Source organism: Topomyia yanbarensis, chromosome 3 (genome assembly GCF_030247195.1).
Source record: "Topomyia yanbarensis strain Yona2022 chromosome 3, ASM3024719v1, whole genome shotgun sequence".
In the NCBI taxonomy this organism is placed as follows: Eukaryota; Metazoa; Arthropoda; class Insecta; order Diptera; family Culicidae; genus Topomyia; species Topomyia yanbarensis.
Genome location: NC_080672.1, coordinates 302,387,264 through 302,406,788, shown reverse-complemented (window position 1 = coordinate 302,406,788; position 19,525 = coordinate 302,387,264). Strand labels below are relative to the sequence as shown.

Genomic DNA, 19,525 nt, shown 5'->3' with positions numbered 1-19,525 from the left:
AAAATGGGCAAGCATCTTCGCTGGTGCGAAAGAGATACCCTCTGATTTTCCCACCTGCTACCCACCGCTTGACGACCGCGGAACGCACCCACCGGGAAAAACTCGAACCATGACAGGTCGTCGGGTGGATCGGATCGGCGACCGAGCGTACGGGACCCTGCCGAATATATTTTTAAGCGAAAATTTTCAACCTTTTCCATCGCGGACCGCGCTCAGTTACGAGCGGACCTCTGACGGGAGCGGAACTTGAAAAAAGTCCCGCCCAACAGCCAGAACAGAGATGATCTTCTCGCGGATCAGGAATTTAGTGGCAGCGCTGTGCTGTCTGTTCGTTGTGAGTAGTTTGTTAGTGAGCAATGTAGACTGTGCAAAAAAGGCTGCCCCAAGTCCCGAAGACGCCACGATCGAGGAAGTCTCGGCGAAACAGTTGGAACGGATACTAGAGGATAAGGATTACGTCGCGGTGTATTGGTGTAAGTGTTACAGAGTTAATCCACGCTGGAATTATTGTTCGTCAGATCATAGGAAATTTTCAAGAGGAAAAGTGAACAAAAGTGCCATAAAAGGAGAAACGACGAATATTGCCTTCTTTGGTGGTGAATGGTGAATGAATATTTGGCTGACTCAGTGCAGAAGTCGTACAATTTCCTCAGAAAAAAAACCACTGCCGAAACAAATTTACCCAAATGGGTGACCCGAGAAAAAAAGACATTGCGCAACCGGAATTATAGAGAGCTAAATTATTTTTAAAAATAAGCGTGAAAAACCGAACGGTGAAGAAAAGAGAAGGCTAGCGAGAGATTTAAACAGTGTGCAGAAAGTGAATGAATGGTGATTGGGAAGAAGAACAAGCAAATTGACAGTTGACAAGGTGAAAGATCGCTCGATCTACTCTCCAAGTAACCAAAGAGTTAGGCAAGGTATGCTACGAGCAGGACGATTGACGTCCAGTCGTATTAAACGCAAACCCTTCAACCAGTCACATACTTTATGCAGTGTTCGTTTCATGCACAATTTCACACGGGATGATGATGATGTTACCGATCAGTAACTAGTCTACCGGATCAGTATTGTTCTGCGGCTGCAGCTTCCTTATGCCCCATGTTTCGCATAACTTAATCACTCTCCCAGTCTCTTTAGATTCTCACTGTGTGGCTCTTTCTGCTTCCTACATACTACAATCAGAACAAAGTGTACAAAAATAAACCACCTAAAATTCAGGACACAGAAATATTTCAAAACGACACACTCGCAACGAACGATCAGTAGCGGTCGAGCGCTAGCCCAAGACCGACCCCTGCCGACCTGGCAGACGCCAACAGAAATTGACGACACTACCCGGCCGAGTAATGGTCGCAGTACATACCGAAATTACAATCAGCTAGTAGGAAGGGAAAGGGACACACGGTGAAGAAAATCGATGGGATAGAAAGTGAAAATCCCGGCGAAATTCTACGATTTTCTTTCGTTCGTTCGTTCATTCTTTTCGTCCGTTCTGTGACGGCTATGCGCGATACAATTTACCCATCTTTGGCGCCCTGCGTAGATGACGGGATACTGCAATAAGCCAAAGATGTTTGGTCCGTTTGGCCAGACACGTATAAATAACGAAAACCGAGGAATGTCATCATATAGAACAAGTGGTGTACTCAGCAAACAGGTGGAATGGAATGCCAACACTCCCTGAGAGGCTCCCTGGGTGGTGGTAAGATTTATGTTCACTAGGAACAATTAGAAGTACCGAATTAGCCTTGTGAATTCGGTGGGATCAAATGGAGCATGGGTGGGTAGAGTGAGTACTGCGATTGTTCGAGGTTCATAGTCAGGTTGTCGAATAGTGGAAGTTTGTCGAATTCTTTTATTTTTTCACTGAGTCACTTTCACGGTCGAGAAAGGTACTTTCTTAATTTTCCAGACTGAATTGATTAACGTTCGACTTGTATAATCTACCAAATTCTATTCTATTCTAACCCCCACACCGCACAGTGGGCCAGAATGAAAAAGTAGCAAGACAAAAGCTCTTGCGCTTTGGTTAGGCATATTTTTGAAACGTTGTCTTTAGCAAACTATCTCGGCTTTTTTTCGGTGTTGAGATATAGTTTGAATTTTCACTGCATAGGTGGCGCTGCGATACTAACTTTCTAATTTCACATTTTAGAGGCATTCGACCAAATTTTAGAACGTTTGAAACAATGACGAGTTCTATATCTATTTGTAATAAAGTCTTGGAGATATTTATAAAATTTTACTGAAATTCACGTTTTATGTACTACAATGAAGACCTGATTTCACCAGCTCTAGCAGACGAACCAAGCTAAATTCGAATAACTCCTTTATGGAGCAGATGCAAAATATGCAAAAGTAGAGGCCGTGTGGTATCCGGCAAGCTAAAATCTCTCGAAGTATTTCAGCAAATAATAGATCCACTGGATTTCTGTTCCCATGCCGTAAGAGGCCATTGAAAAGAGGAGTCCTCAAGTATTTCTCCGTGCCGAGGACTGAATGGCGGGCATGACTAAAATATGCCAGTCGCGCACGAAGTGTCGCGGATCTTACCCTTCCTGTGCTAAGCGAATCTCTGACATAGTGTACGGTTGTTTCTTCGCAAATCGTGCGGGATTCAAATGATGGCCATGCCCCTAATACCCATTTCGGGGTACGCTATAGGCGCTTACCAGCCAATTTGTTTGGTATTTTCTATTTGCTGTACAATATCTGATGATGATAAAATATATAGTACTGTGATCGAGTATGGTTGGAGTAGTACAAATTTATCTTCAGCATAAACGTACAGCAACAATAAATTTATCCCGCCTTGTGCAGAAAGGAAAAGCTTCCATAACTTTGGTTCAATAACCGTACTTCCATAAAGGAAACTTCTATGTTGGAAAGCTACTTAACCCCGTCTTCGTGGATTTGTTATGCCATTTCAACAAAAATGGCATAACAAATCCACGTGAAATTCCTCGTGTATGTATACATTCGTGCTATTGACGGATATCTTATATCCGCCACAGTCAATATGACTGCTAATAACATAAACAATAAACACGTCTATTGTGCAGCTTTTTTGCTGCATAATGAATCATCACCTCCAGATGACGTCAAAAGGGCTTATCAAACTGTGGCAAAAATGGATTTCCACTGATAATCGGCAGTGATACAAATGCCCATCACATAATTTGGCGCAGCTCAGATATAAATTTGAGAGGCACCGAATTGATGGGATACCTAAGTAGCACGTATATGCATATACCTAATGTAGAAGATCGCCCAACATTTGAACAATGTGGTAGAGAAGAGCTATTAGATGTAACTCTCTGCTCTGACGGTATTAGACATGAGTTTGCGACTTGGCTCGTATTCATCGAGCTCGAACCGTTGTTATCTGATCATAAGTACATCGTCTCTGAGGGCCTCCGAGAGAAGGTGGGGGCGGTTTGTTTCACCCGGGCCCGGAGTTTATTTGAGAAAGTAATTAATAATTCAATATCTTGTGTATAAGATAATTAAAATAGCGAAAATTCTAAACTACTACATATTTGATATCAACTATTTTTATACCTAATCCGAAGATCAGACTCAAACGGGCATAGCGGAATTTGTACATCGAATGCCATGTACGCAGCTCACCTGGGTTCGAATCCGAACCCCGCATACAGGAGTAGAGATTTTTTATTGGAAAATTCCTAACTTGAATGAAGAAGCGAATGACCTTACGGTTAAAATGTGAAATCGATCTTTGATTTGTTGAATTTCCAATCTTCAAAAGTGCTGGATTATCATCGAAAGTAATTATTGCAAGACCTGCTAAGGGTTTTCACATCGGTTTTTGGAGACGAATTCCGTGTCTTCGTTCATTGGTAATTCGGATTTCGCCCGGAGGAATCCGTTGAATTATTTTGCAATTTTGCGTTGCCCTTTTTCAGGAATCCTCGGGTTGCAGGCCCTAATCGATAAGGAGGGCCCGTCTTGGTGTTGGCCAATGTTAGTTTGAAAGTGCCATTTGGGCTAATTTTACCCCATTGAACCTTCGCTTCAATGGATCAATGTTCCTCACAAAGATTCTCGAAAGAAACTGACTTGTGATTTCACGCCCCGTGTTTGTTTAATGTGGAGCAGAGCAAAGCTCGCTCGGGTTATCCTTCACAGCGAGAGTGGCTGGTGCTTTTAGATTCATTGTGAATATCCAAGGAAGCGAAGTATTACACTTAACTAAATCAACAAAACTGTTCACAAATGCGAAAAAATGCAAAATTCACAAATACGAAAAAATACACAGAAAAGTGGAGTGCTTAACCAAAACGTTATATTCTACGGTGAATGTGAAGAAAATAAGATATTTTTCCTCCTAGTGTTTGTATTTAAGCTTTTATACAATAAAAAGCAATGGAAGCACTCCAATATTCTGTCGAGTCATCACTTTAATTCGAATTTCTAATTTATTTCAACGCATACCCATGCGTCTCTTAAAGTCTATCCCCTGCTCAGTAAAATTCTCCTGGTTAAAGTACCATTAGAGGCGGTACCGAAACATTTTTGTCAAGGGGTCGTACACAAATGACGTGGATTTTTTCAGCGATTTTCGACCCTTCCCTTCCTCTTCCTAGCATTTTGTCACAAAATTCTAACCCCCCCCCCTTGTAAAAACGTAGCAACTACCAAACCCCCCCTTGCAAAGCGGCCAGGGATGAAAAGAAACAGCGAATTGCGTACACAACAAGCCCACTTCATGACGAATATAGTATTAATAGATTTGTTTTGAATTTTATATGTCATGGAGCATGAAGAGAAGATCTCTCAGTTCTCAATCCTGCAGCTGCCAATGACTCTAAGAAGCATACGTTCAACTAAATTTAGTAATTTTGTTTGATTGAATCCGAAGAGAAATTTCAACCCATTCATGCCCATGTTGTTTGTGGACAACAACGTTTTTAACCAGCTATAACTTTTGATTGATGCGAGATATTCTCACAAAAACAAGTAAGGCTCATTAATGTGATTATTGCCTTTAATTTGAGTACAATTACAAGGACCAGCTCTAGAACTGAAGTTATTGCAATTAGTCTAATTGGATTCCAATGGAGCAGTGCTGCCAGGGACAGTTTAGGTTGTCGACGGAAAATGATTTTTTCATATATCTTCGTTATGGTGCAATATTAATGTAAACTAATAAAACTAATCAATTTAGACTGCCGTTGGCTATGTTTTCCACGTAATTGGACCTTCGTAATTATTCTAGGAGAATTGTATTGAGCATTAGAAGGTAAAAATTGACCAGCTTCTAGCACTGCCATGGAAGCACCTATCTTTATGAAAATAGGCTTTTCGTGTTTCTTGACCCAACCGTTTTCAAGGAAAAATAGTATTGAAACCCTACATGCCCTAGAAAAAAGTTAGGCATAAAAGGGTTAACTCAGCTATCAAACTAAATCAACTAGTTAGCAAGATTTACTAACTAATGTAGCAAAGTTAAGTCCGCATACAAAATCTTTTCTTTTCATTATTTTCACCATTTGTTCAATAATGTTCGACTTCTATAATCTTTGTAATATGTTTTTCTAGTTTCCTGTTTTCAATTTTTTATAGGTTCTTTTTTGGTTTTTCTCGATTTTACCTTTTTTGACAATTAACATTAATTTGTTTATTTGGTTGATTTTGTTGTTTGGCTTTTTTGTACATTCTTTTAATATTTAGTTTTTTTTTATCTTTTTCCGTTGATCGCCGTTTAGATAACATTTTTAATTTTTATGATTACTACCTTTTTAATCTTTCTATTTCCTTACTTTTACTAATACTATTAACAAAAATGGAGCTTTTCGAAGTCATCAAAACTGTCGAAGATGTATTAAAAAATCCCCAAAGTATAAACAGCTCTACGATTTTCCCTTCATTGGCACTACAAACAATTAGGGCAAAAAACAGGTACATAAATACAAAACTTCAGTGTAATAACATAAAATCAGTGAACTCCAATGGATTTCAAACATTAACTTTTTTGTACTCAGACAATACATAGTGTTGGGGGCCCGTACGTTAGACCCCGTCGGGCCCGAATTTTCTCTCTGCGGCCCTGCGGCTAGATGTAGAACCCTCTTGCGGTTCTACTGTGTAATAATTGAATTTTGAAATTGGTACTAAAAAGCGGATTTCTTTGTGTGGACTTTGCAAGAACCCACTATTTTTGGTAAACCTGTTAATGCTTGCGTGCAAATCCTTTCGGATTTTCCGCGAATCGAAAATTGAGTCACTTCCCACAACATCAGGTGTAAATACTGACAGTTGCGAGAAGTGTGCTCCTTCTAATCCCTTAACCCTCCGGCACTCGCGCCTAATTTTGTAACACGAGCACTCCCGCACTTTGTACAACACAGATAGTCTTTAGAATACTTCGTGATCGGTATCATTTGGAGCACTACTTTCTTCTGCAAACTTGGGCAGTAGAAAATGGCCTTTCGGAGAGGCTAATGAACCTGACAAAATTCTACTGCCAGGCGGCGCTAGTGAGCATTATTTTTTTCTTTCTACTGTATCTAAAGTATCTGATTTTTCAGCAGATATGTGTCTTCGGCAATGTTGTTCTGGTGATCAAAACCTACGATGTGGTATGTGAAATAGTTCGATATTCTGCCACTAAGTGGCGCTAGTGACCATGCCATTTCTGGCCTACTGTATCTCGAATTCCTGATTTGTTAGCAGGACGGTGTCTTCGATATAGTTGCACAAAAGATAAAAACCTACAAAGCGATACACTGGTTAGTTTAGTATTCTGCTAAATTGCGACTATTTCTAAAGATTACGACTATTTAGAAGTCTTTGCCACAGTATGACAGTTTAATTCATGCCATAAGTGAGCTTTACGATTTTCGAATGCAATCAGTACCGTAAACCGGGGTGACTTTGATCATCGGGGTGACTTTGATCACTCGAAACTTTTTTCGTAGATCGCTTATTAAACCAGAATAGTCTACCGAAACATTTTCATTTAAAATGATTTTTACTCTAAACTTATAAAATACTGATTTGTTATACTTTTTGAGTATATTGTTCGGTTTTTGGGTACAAAAACTACAAAAAACCGAAATTTGACTTTACCTTATTTTTACGAAGCTTCGTAAAGTGTCTATTTTTTATAAAACAAATAAATCTCAGATTTGAGCAAGAGTAATAAATTACAAGCGAGTTTTTATTTTTCTTTAGAGTGGGATGTGTCAAATATATTTTTAAGAGTTTGCTTATTTTAAATACAATTTTTTGTGAAACTAGTCGGCAATTATTTCAAATTATTTCAAGCTAAAATTCGCAATATTTTTTATTGTCTAACAGTCCAACGTGTTAAAATGGATGAAACTTTTTGTACAGCACTGAAATAAAACAATTTAAGCAGTTATAAAGATTTTCAGAATCTTTTATTCTAGTTGGACACAAATTATACGAATTTTGGTTACTCGAATTTTACAGTATATTGAAATACTTTGTATAATACTAATTAACATCTATTTAACAATGAGTATCTTCCAGAATTAGTTTAAACAAACATTTGAATGAAAAACATTGACATCAATAACTTTATGTGAGTGAACATGCAGGTTATCAAAGTCACCCCGGAACACGAAAACGGACTTCAATTTGAAATCATTTTTGAGAAAATAGCTGGAAGCGAAGAATTTTAGGTAAAACCATCCAATATTGTTCTCCATACATCAGTACATGGTTTAAAAATGTTAAACTTGAAAAAAATGTATTTCGTCTAAAAATATGTAATGATTACTTCGAAAAGTGATCAATGTCACCCCGGTTTACGGTACGTTGAACAAATTGAAGAACAATTGTGTTTGTTTAGCATTTTTCTGTATTTAGGAAGGTTGTGTGCAACCCCTTTTACCGATTACTATAGTGAGTGGTTGATTGGTATTACAGAAATGATACACAAAAGTTTTACGACTTCCAAATCTTAATTTCTTTGCGTACATATTCCAAAATCATAAATGAAAAAATTAGCAAACTGAGGTCGAAAAAATTACATGCTCAAGTACACACTAGCGCCTACTAGTGGAGTTATTCGATATACCACCTCGAAGGTTTTGATCTCGTGAGAAACATTGCCTAATGCACTGACTCGCTAAACAATCAGGAAATTGAGATATATTAGGTTGAACAACTGATATCACTAGCGCCACCTAACGGTAGTATTCTGAAGCAGCCGTTTTACCACCTCATAGGTTTTGATTTGCTTAGCAACTTCGTCGAACTAGAGATTCAGTAAGCTGAAAAAATAATATGCTCACTGGCGTCACCTAGCGACAAAATTTTATTCCAAACTATTTCATCTTCCATTGACTAGCTCTTGATCTTCTGAACAAGTTTTTTGAAGTAAGTAACCCTCCACATGATCGAGATCACGAGATATATTGATCAGAATATTGTTTGGTCGAACTTCCCACATCGTGCGGTCTATTGGTCTGGTTTTATCAAACAATTTCAGATTGTACTGTTGCACTTGAGATATATCAGGTGCAACTCCAATGGATTTCACAAAAATGAGTGTATCTTGTCCAAAACATGATTTCCGAGGAATACATGGTGGTTTGGCATTGATAAATGTCTTTGCAACTAAATGATAACGAAAAATTCCAAAGTGTTGTACAAAGTACAACAGCGCGAGTGCTCGAGGGTTAAAAATGGGTAAATTTTTTAATAAAAATCAATGAAAAAGCACAATCGCAGAGCTGCTCTTCCCAACAATGCTTCGGCTCATTGTATAGTTTTCAAGTCTCAATACTTATCTAGTGCAGGTAAGGTTGGAGAAAGGTCACTATTCGATTGCGCCGAAGGATGATCTGTTGAAAGATCCCCAGTTAGAGTGGGTTTGGCTTAAGATATGGTATTGTTTGGTTCTCTCCAGAAAATGAAAAAATCTGTACTTGGCTGAGCAGATGTTGGAAGTGAACGGTGGAGGGCATGGGCCTACCATCTTATTGTCGAAACATATAGGCTTCACCAGAATAAGCCATTTCTTTACATTCCGTGGAATCCCACGGAGTGTTTGAGGGGTTCGAATGTTTTGATGAGACAAGATTTCCATCCTTTTTAGCGGGCAAATTCTAAAAACCAAGTCGATTGCAAAGAAAATGTAGCATTATTTTTGCAGTACAGTGAAGAGCCGTTTTTATCAGCCCCTTGGCGAATTTTAGGCTTATAAAACAGCGACATTGACAAAATCGGTACATATATTTTTTCTTTCTTTTTAAGAAACCGAAGCTCTTAAGATATTCTTCTTTAGGTCCTAGATATAACCTCATAACCTTTTCTGATTGTTTAGCTAAAATTTTCCTTAAGGGGGTCTAAAAAAAATTTTTTTTTGCATATTTCGGATCTTCGGAATAATCTACTCAAGAAAGGATTTACTCGAATTGGTTCGTCTGCTAGAGCCCATCAAACTACCAACTATCAATTTTCATATAAGACTGATAAAATAGGGTCAAAAAGCTTAGTTTAGCTTAGCTTAGTTGACCGCCCGTGCATTTCCCGTGATTTATCAAAGCCTGTTAAAATAGCATATTGAACCAATTATATGATATTTGGGAATAGTACATCATAATCAACGTGCAACCTAAAGAGACTAAGATTATAGTATGATCAATAACGCAGATGGCCACGCCCAGGCAGGTCAATTTTGAGATGGGAGGGAATGTTAGTTAGGATAGGGTTGGTGATAGTAGGTTGGGAAATTAATCAGGATATATCTTGGTAGATATTGTGATTTAGCTAAGTAGAGGAGACCGGGGCTAGTTGGCAGTGTTTTTAGTTTTCAATTTTTACCGCTTTGATGTAGGTAGATCTTGCAAAATAGAACACGCGGAATGAAAGAGCAGACTGTTGGCAACATTTCTATTTTTTTAAAGTGTTTGATGCATTGTCTCCTTTTTTGGAGACAAAAATATGTGACGCGGAAAACCCGCCAACTCACCCCGGCCCCGGGGTAAGTTGGCGGTATGTATGGATACGCCAAAAATTAAACAATCAAATGGAGATTCAATTACTTCAAGGGTCCTTTTGGAACGTGCTGAATGTATTCTCGAAAGAACTGTATATTAACCGACATTTGCTATTATATTTCAGTTTCAATACCCCGGCATTTTCACATTGATGCGTACTCCCTATTCAAAAGCAAATTTTCGAAATTCTTTATGCAATTGGCCGAAATAAATATCTCCTACATTGGCGAGATACACAAGAAAAAGTTTTTCTTACTTTGGAGTGAATTCCAGAAAGAAAAATTTTGATTATTTTTTGCACTGTAAATAGTGCCGCCGACTTGCCCCGCGTGCAGCACCACCAACTTCCCCAACCTCATATTTTATTAAAAACTATTTAAAAAATAACTTTTGTTTGTGGATAGATGTAATATCAATACGGATAAGGAAAGCTCTTTTCAAGCGCTATCGAAAAATATAATCATTCTGGAAATAGATTGAAAATCACCCTAAATAATACAAAGTATTTAAAATTTAGAAAGTTTACTTGGTACGCTCAAAAATACAATATCACCCACAACTTCCACCAAACAAATCGTTATGCAACAAAAACATATTGGATAACGGGTTTCGCATAACTTGAGGTACACAAGAAGAGGCAGCGCTACATGTCTAATAGAAACAGAGAAAGAGATTCCGCCAACTTACCCCAACCGCCAACTAGCCCCGGGCTTCCCTACTCACGCGCTTTGTCTTTTCAATTTAGATCAAAGTTTTCAGGAGTGCGACCTCCAGTAGGAATATGAATACCGAATTGGTATTTTAAGAATTATTATTCCGCGAGGCGTAACATATCAGGATAAAGCCACGTGGAATATAATAGAGGTAATGATATGATCTTAGGAATATATACGAAAGTCGCTCGCGATTAATTTCCGATAATTCGAAACGAGCAATATGAATTCCGAACAGCCGGCCATTGAGAATATTGCTTCTTATTATCACTTCAATGATCATTTCCAAAATTTACAGTACAAAGCAAGCGTACAAAAAATATAAAAGATATTCCAAATGAATACGAAAATTGATTGCGAAATGTCAATGACGAAAAAAGACTGCGAAATGTCAAATGTCAATGTCACGTTTCCATAATTGGGTTAAATGCCAAATTGCAAACGACATGCGTAACAAATATAATAAACACATTGACAAGGGCTTCTAAACCATCGGCGGTCCAGAAGAAGAATGGATGGGAGAAGAGCAATACTGGCAAAGACCGACTACCATATGAGCGGATCAAATTCGAAAGAGTGACCCAGCGTACTGCACTGGATGAGTATGAAGAAAGGACCAGGGACGCGATTTTACGAAGTTTTACCTTCCGATGGCCCTACATTTTCTGACAGAGTGAAGTTCTGGAGTGTTCAAATGTTTACCACTGTTTAGGAAAGCAAACGTTGTACAAAGCTAGTTCATGAGACCTCAAGAAATCTTTTTGAGGCATTCGTCAATGTAGATTTGTCGGTAGATAAAAAAAACTAGCTAATTTTGACAAATCTACAGATCGCTTGCCACACAAAAAACTTTTTGGGTAATTCGACAGCTTCATCTTAGGCAAATTCAAAACATTTCATACTTGAAAGTTTGCTTTTTTAAATACAGTTTTTAAACGAAAGCTTTGGAATTTGGCGTGAAAGAGCCGGTATATTAATACACGCTTTTACTAAGTGTAGAATTATTTTTCATCCTTTACGGATATTGTACAACCGCCAGAAGAAACCTAAAACTTTGGTACACAATCGGGAATAGCGAATCAGGAGAAATTGGAAGTACTCCGGAGAAAATCGTTGCTGTACTCTCTTCTTCTCTTTTTTCTTCTTCTGGTAGCAAACCGGAGTAAAAAAGAGCAAGTATTTTTTGCTCCTCTTTACTCCGGGGTGACTTCCGTGTACTGGAACGAACCTTAAATATCAGTGATTTACTTAATACAGAATGGATAAAGGCTATGATGCAAAAACTTAAGGTCCGTCCAGGTTAAGTTTTTTCCACACCGTATGTTAGATGTTCATAAAAACTCAATCAGCTGTACTGTAATAACATTCTGCATAAGCTGATTGTGTTTTTATGAAGATCTAACATACGGTGTGGAAGCCTTCGGATGGCTGATAAAATCGGGTCAAATATCTGATAAAATCGGGAGTAGATAAAATCGGGTGCCAGGCTTGTTATTTGCTCACACAATGAGCCACAAAGAGCGAAATACACCGATTAAAAATAGAGCAGCACAAAAACACTGCGATGTGCAGAACGACCGCACAAAAAGAAACTTGAAAACAAAAAGAGTAAGATCTGTGCACCAAGAGCTGCACAATTTCGTTCAAAGAGTCACCTTGAAGAGCCACTTTTTTGTGCCTCCCCTCACTGGAAAGCAGGTAAGAAGGCGAATCAAACTACAATTCACATAAAGTTTGATCGGAAGAACGTTTTAAAAATGTTTTTTGGTTACCTTCTCTACTCACGTGCACGTGGGACCAAGATACACACTAAAGAACCTCTTTATTTCTACTCTTTGTGGCGTGCAGCCATGGAGTAGAATACACGTGTGGGAGCAACACGCATCGGAGTGAAGAGGTTTATTGTGAAAGAGAAGAGCGGTGGTTCGCATGAAAAGTGCAAAGAGCGTTTGTTATTCTTTTCTTTATTTGCTCTGAGGTGCATAACATCCCTGTCGGGTGCTGATAAAAATCGGGTCTTCACTGTATCAATGACCTATCACTGGAATTTCTATTGAAAAAGGGTTATATGCTGAACAATGCACTGATACTATAAATTCGTAAATATAATGAAATTGATCATGCAATGCACGAGTTCATTCGTCGTTTTCTCAACGAAGTATTTTCGTGCTTTGTCAATAGTAGGTTTCGTTCATTTCAAGAACAAAAATGGCCGCTTGGTGAACGAAAGCTTTCGTAAATTTTACATATTTAGTGTACACCGCACGAATGTTATCGTTGAGAACGATATTATTTTTCATGAATGAAACGAAATGTTTTGTTTATTTTAATGAACGTGTGTGTATATTACGAACGATTTCGTAGATGACGAGAATTCATTTCGTTCATCTTAAAAAAGTTCTCGTATTTATTAGCCTCTTATTTTTTCGTTCGATCTTTTGGAATCGATATTTGACAACACCGATTTTTTTTAATTACAAAAAAATCGATCTGGCCAAATCGATTTTATCGTAGTACCGCTTGATGGACGAAAGTTTTCGTAAATTTCACTTCTTTAGTGTACATTACACGAATGTTATCATTGATAACGACATTATTTCTAGTTAGGCGAAATGTTTCGTTTATTAATTATTAATAAACGTTTATGTGTATTGTGAACGATTTCGTTGGTCGCACGAATTCATTTCGTTCATCTTAGACAAGTTTTCGTATTTATTATCATATTATTTTTTTCAATCGATCTTTTAGGATCAATGTTTGACAACGATTTTTTTGAACTAAAATGATCGATCTGGCAAAATTTTATTCCAACCTGCGCACCTTTATTGAGAACTACAAAGATTGTGGTGTGACGAAATGGTCGCTTGATGAATACAAGTTTTCGTAAATTTTTATTATTTAGTGTACATTGCACGAATGTTATCGTTCATAACAACATTATTTTTCTTTAATGAAACGCAATGATTCGCTTATTTTAATAAATGTTTGTGTTTATCACGAACGATCTCGTTGGTCGCACATATTTATTTCGTGAATCTTAGAAAAGTTTTCGTAGTTATCAGTCTCTTAGTTTTTTATTCGATCTTTTGGGATCGATGCTTGGCAACACCGATGTTTTTTTATATTTAAAAAATCGATCTGGTCAAATCGATTTTATTGCGGTATGAAGAAATGACCGCTTGATGAACGAAAGTATTCGATTCTGGATCAATAGGAAGCGGAAGAGGTTTAGGAAATCTTTCTAAAACCGGCGGACACGGATACGGTTACTAAATAGTCAGATCAAGACCGTTGTGAAGATCAACAATTATCTGACGTATAGCAACAAAGACTCCATATTCTATCTCTATTGAAGCTCTTTTAACGTTGACGGTTTGACGAATGGTGCTCGTAAATGTTATAAACACTTTCGAATATAGTAGTAAACAATTCGTTTGCCTAATGAAGCCGTTTCGTAAAAAAACAACGATTGTCGTAACGTGATTTTCACGAAAAACTCATATTGAAAAATAAAAGTGTTTCAATAGAACTACAAACGATTCATCATATGTACGAAAAATTCGCATATTTCTGAAAATTGTCTGTACGAAACTAAATCGTAGCGATTTACGAATATATTCTATCAGTATGGCGAGAAGCTGAGATGGGGCTGGTAATATCAATAGGATGCGAGAAACTTGCTTGCAGGAATTCAAATGGAACAGGTCAGACTAAACGTATGCACTTCGAGAAGATCCCCTTGATTTGCTGGAAGCAGGTTTCTCGCATCTCGCATTCTAATGACAGCTTCTGTTTAAGCTCAACAAGTATCAGCTCCACTTCAGATTCTTGCTATCACTGCTGGCCAACTAAACGTTTACCTGCTGTTTACTGGGATGCATCGCAGGGTTAAATTATTTTACCTTGCTGTCTTGTAAAAATTCTGTACCAATCTGTACTTTTTTACAAAAATCTGTAATCCGTACCGTACAGAATCTGTACCAAGAAAGTTTCAAAAATCTATACCTTTCTAGATAAATCTGTACTTGTGGCATCACTGTTGGGAGGGTTCATGTCTTTGGGACGTTGTACGCGGTATACCACTCCATACCGTGTCCGGCCAAAACAGAACGGAACAATTGGATGAGATATTTCTTTGTGATACAAACCCAACCCAAAATACAAATACACTGTACCTTGCCATCAGACTTCGTCTGCATTTTCATGTACAACTTACGCTATCGTATTCTCCTCAATCACGTCACGATTTGAAGTCACTACCTTCTTGTAAGTCAACAGTCTGGCTTGTTTTTTAGCTCGATGCTCTATTGCGGCCAACAATCCCAGCTTACTTGTGACATCTCCGACGGAAAGATAGGGGCTTTCGCTAGAAACAGCTGGTCACTCTTTTAGTCGATTTTGCGGCCTTCTGATTTCGATTTTCGCCCAATACAGTTTTTCTGACTGTCGACAAATAGATTCTTAATACTGTTATTACGTTGGTGACAGCTGATTCGGCCATATTCAAAAATTTCGCCAACTTGGGGTGTGAGTAATTAGCGAGCAAAATTTTGTTGTTTTCCATCAGCCTCTGTCCACACTGCTCCCAATTACCGACGCCAGAAAGGTGACTCCACCATCTGGAGCCTAAGTTATCGGCCCATTAACACATGGATCGGGACCAATGGCTTTACTTCCCTTTGATCAAAGATTTTTCACCTCAGGAAATCTCAACGACCTCGGCTGGGATTGAACCCAAACCCACTGGGGTGAGTGACGGTCTATTAATTAATTTCACCACATAGGGGGCGCCAACACTAACTTTCAAAGGAAGGGAGATAGAATGGACACATGTTCACAAGAATTTATGAAAAAAGCTTGTTCTACTACTATGTAGACGACACCTTCGTATCTCTACCACCAGATTATTGAATTCAGAAACCCTGTAAGCTAGTATAATCGGGCTGAAAAGTAACCATTTGTGATCGGACTCGCAGTAACTGCTAGGAAATCGCATAGAACATGGGACAATCATGCGAATAATGGCAGTAGAAATCGTGATAAAATATAGTCAAAAAAACATTTGAATCATTCTTTTCGAATTTACACCTCGATCTTCGAAATTTAGGCATGCATTTTTTCATTGACCGGAATTGGCTCACTAGTGCCTAAACGCAAAACACCAGCCATCAATTGCGGTAACAACACCCGAGTCAAATTCAATTAAGAACCAGTAACTGACGCCAACATTAAAACACGTAAATAATTTTCCTTCATCCTATTTATCATTAGTACTCGTACCCAGCAGTGGCCCATCACCAAGTTTTAAAAATAACTTGAACAAACACAAAATTGTCCAACTTCACGGTGGCAACGCTCGCACCGAAACAAAACTTGTTCACTCGACGTTACCGAAATACAGACAGACCGGACATAAGCAAGCACGATGCGGTAGGATTAGTTCCTTTTTAAACGTACTCATTTAAAAAGAATCCATACTAGTGAAACTTAGCACACGTGTAAGATCACATCGAAGGAAATTGATACCTTTATTAAAGTGTCAATCAATAGCACTTTGTAGAGTTTGATAGTCTAAAAAAGCGAGTACCGTTTGTCAAATTAATAGTTAGCTAAAAAAAATCATTAATGCTCCTGATAGAATCAGAACATTGTTAGTATTAGCAGTCCGTAAATAAAATAAAACATTCTATGTATACCACCCCACACTCGAGCAGGCGAAAATCCACCGACTTGTTGTGCGATCCCTGACTGTATCAAGTTATGTAATCTATGACAATTTTCGCTGCCGTAAGCGAAATTCATGTTTTTGTCGCCACCAAGACATTGACAGCTACGCAAAGTACCGAAAATGTAAATCCACCGAAATTCCGTGTCTTATTTTAATAGCGGCTAGTTTATATCGCTTCCTATTTTTAAATAAAAACATCCCTCACTCTCTCTATCTATCTCTCTCTTGATCGCGAAGAAAAAGAAAAGATCGACCACGTTGTGCCATAGGAGTGATTACTTGACCCAGTTGAGCTAATGGATTTCAACAATATGGGGAACTGAAGATACCTTTCGGCTGCTCGGTAAAAATAGTCGAGCGGCTCAAATTTCCAGATATGTACTGATTGGCTGGTACCTATTGCCTAGCAAGTCGTAAAGATACACAAACGAACAAATCAACTCAATCGTTAGACAGGATCAAACGATCACGATGCCGGGTTTCAGCAGCCTGTTTGAAGTTTGGCATTATGAGGGGAAAAAACTGTACTCTCTTCGTTTCGTCTAAGCCAGCGTATCGCTGCACAGCATTGCATGCCGGTCCACAGTAACATGAGTAGCTGACGCATAGCCGTCTGACGTAGGAAAATTGTTTGCAAATGGTATTTTTAACTCACAGATAAATAATAGAATAAAACACTACCCAGAGACTTCGCCCACTCCAGTACGCTGGCATCACTGTTCACGGAGTATGACTAAGCGGTCTGCTGCGTTTACGATAGTGCGCCGCCAAAAGGTGAAGAAAAACGCCTCCAAGAAAAGGCTGCTCCATCTTCCCTCCCATGTAGTTAGGTGATTGTGATTGGATTTTTGCAAATCCCTTTTGAGGAGAAGCTTGGTGGCTTGTGGCAGTAGTGGCTGTCTGATTTTCTTATTAATCGATGACTCATAACCGGAATTTTTCCGTGCTGATCGATTAGCTCGATTTTTCTTTCTTAGCTTGTGCGGGACTAGACAGTGTCCTCGAGTTAGAGATGCGATGGTGTTCGAAGCGTTGGCCTGCGGTGCCAACTACGCTATGGTCTTATTAGTCCAGAAGAAACAACGACTTCAGACCACATTTTTAAGGCTGTGGCAAACATCGTAGAGTAAGTTAGATCAATTTTCATCGAGAAGATAACCCCTTGCCGTACCATGAAAATTAGAGTCTTCTCGATACCGGGAGGAGTTAAGGCTCAAGTTTCATTTTTGAGCATGTGTTAGAATTGAACGCTTGGTAGTATGAGTAGGAAAATTGTGTTCAGCTTTGCCAACGAATTATCCATTTAAACCTTTTCAAAACTCTAAAAGAAAAATATCAGTCGATTTATTGGACCATCACGATTCAAATCATGCAAAATAGCTGCTGGAAAAACCATCGGCGTGGGCGGGAACAATGTCAGACGGGGACGATACATGTAAGCTTTTTTTCAATTGATTACTAAGCTGTTTTCTGGGTTAGTTGCTATTCATTGACCAAGGTTTGTATTTTGTTGATTGCTGGCAGGGGCGGCGAAACACTTTACGCCCGAGTGGGTAGAAATCATAGGGTGAGGCGTCCATTAGTAAGGATTTTTTCCCTTTGCGCAATGCACACGCTTACATTACATTAACATTAAATCACGTTCGTTTATGCAAATGGAATTGTGGTACATCGATGTTTTAAAATGTGTGTAGTGCGAGATACATGCGTTGCGCATCTAAATTTTTTGAAATGGTTCAAAATTTCGAGCGGGTAATTACCCACTCGGTTATTTTCGAGTGGGTAGTACTACCCATACTACCCACGCTTTCCGCCGGCCCTGATTGCTGGTTGCTGGAGGTAGGGATTTTCTTGTAGTTGTTGTAGTTGTTATTACTCTTGTTGAAACGCTGCTTGTTTGAGCTATTCATTCGGGCACGGCATTATTCGATGTCGATTTCTGTGTGGTGGCTCTCTTTCTGGGGTTATGTCTTTTGTTTTCTTTGGATTTTTTAAATTGAGCGGGCTGCGGGATTTGTCCCTTGTTGCCGTTTGGTGCTCTTGCTTCGTCCGATTGCAACTTTACTTCCGGTTTTCAAGGATTTGCTGTGCTGGATTTGGGTCTTTTTTCGCATTTTATCTGTCTATTTTTTCTTGAGTTTCGATTGACATACGCAGACGGAACGAATAACCGTTGGCCGGGTGAAGTCCGTGAACAATCTGCCTTTTCCATTCCACGGCAGTGCGTCGCAAGGCAAACATTTCGTTCATAAGGTCTTTGATTTCGGTTTTAGCTATTATTAATTTTTCATCAGGTTTATTTCTGCGTCTTTATCGGTAGGCGATGGAGCTTTGAGCTTAGTCAGCTTGATTGATTGCATGTATATTAATTGTCCTCAAACAGTTGCCAGAAGATGTCGAATTGACGGACTACACAGCATTGAATCATTTAATAACTTGTCACTCAGTTTATGCAATATCAACTTTTTTTGAATGATTTTTCTTGCATCAACCTTGGATAATCTAAATCCTGATAGTCAAGAGATCCTGAATGCAGCAACTGCCTACTGGAGTTACTATTTAAAATTGGAAACCGTTGCAGAACATTTCGATGGGATGAGTTCAATTTAATGCAAAGCATCTTTGGTTACCTTGGGTGAAATGATTCAGCTGCTCTAGTGTAGTCTGCAATCAAGTGAAAAGACCTGTTTAATCCACCTAGTGGTGCAATCGTGCCTTTCTCATTTATCAAAGCTGTGGTTTAATAGTTGGTTACGTTCAATATAACATTGTGGAAATATCTATTACATTCTTATTACACTTGGTAAGCATAAAAAAATGCGAAATGCGGTGGGTGGGGGGGGGGGGAGTAGGGGGATAATTATTGGGAGGAGAGGATGCGTTGGGAACAACCAAACATATTTTGGTATACGGGTGGGTGAAGGGAATGTGAGTGTGTGGTTGGTCTGAGATGGTTTGGGGGGTTAGAATTTTGTGAAGGGGGAGGGGTGGATGCGGGGTACAACAGCCATATTATACCATATTATACCTTCCATTTGAGACTAGGTAAGTGAAAATTGGTTCAGTCATCACCGAAGTGGCTTTAG

At 38.8% G+C, this 19,525-nt stretch overlaps 1 protein-coding gene across 6 annotated transcripts in view; it reads left to right on the top strand.

Moving 5' to 3' along the window:
- Positions 1 to 202: 202 nt before the first annotated feature.
- The window catches only part of LOC131690704 (uncharacterized), a 142,657-nt gene continuing 123,334 nt past the window's right edge, over positions 203 to 19,525 (top strand). For all 6 annotated transcript variants that reach the window (XM_058976643.1, XM_058976640.1, XM_058976644.1 and 3 more), the window contains exon 1: positions 203 to 473. In XM_058976643.1, coding sequence (XP_058832626.1) covers positions 281 to 473 — 193 coding nt within the window. In that variant the 5' untranslated portion in view covers positions 203 to 280. The remainder of the gene's footprint in view (positions 474 to 19,525) is intronic.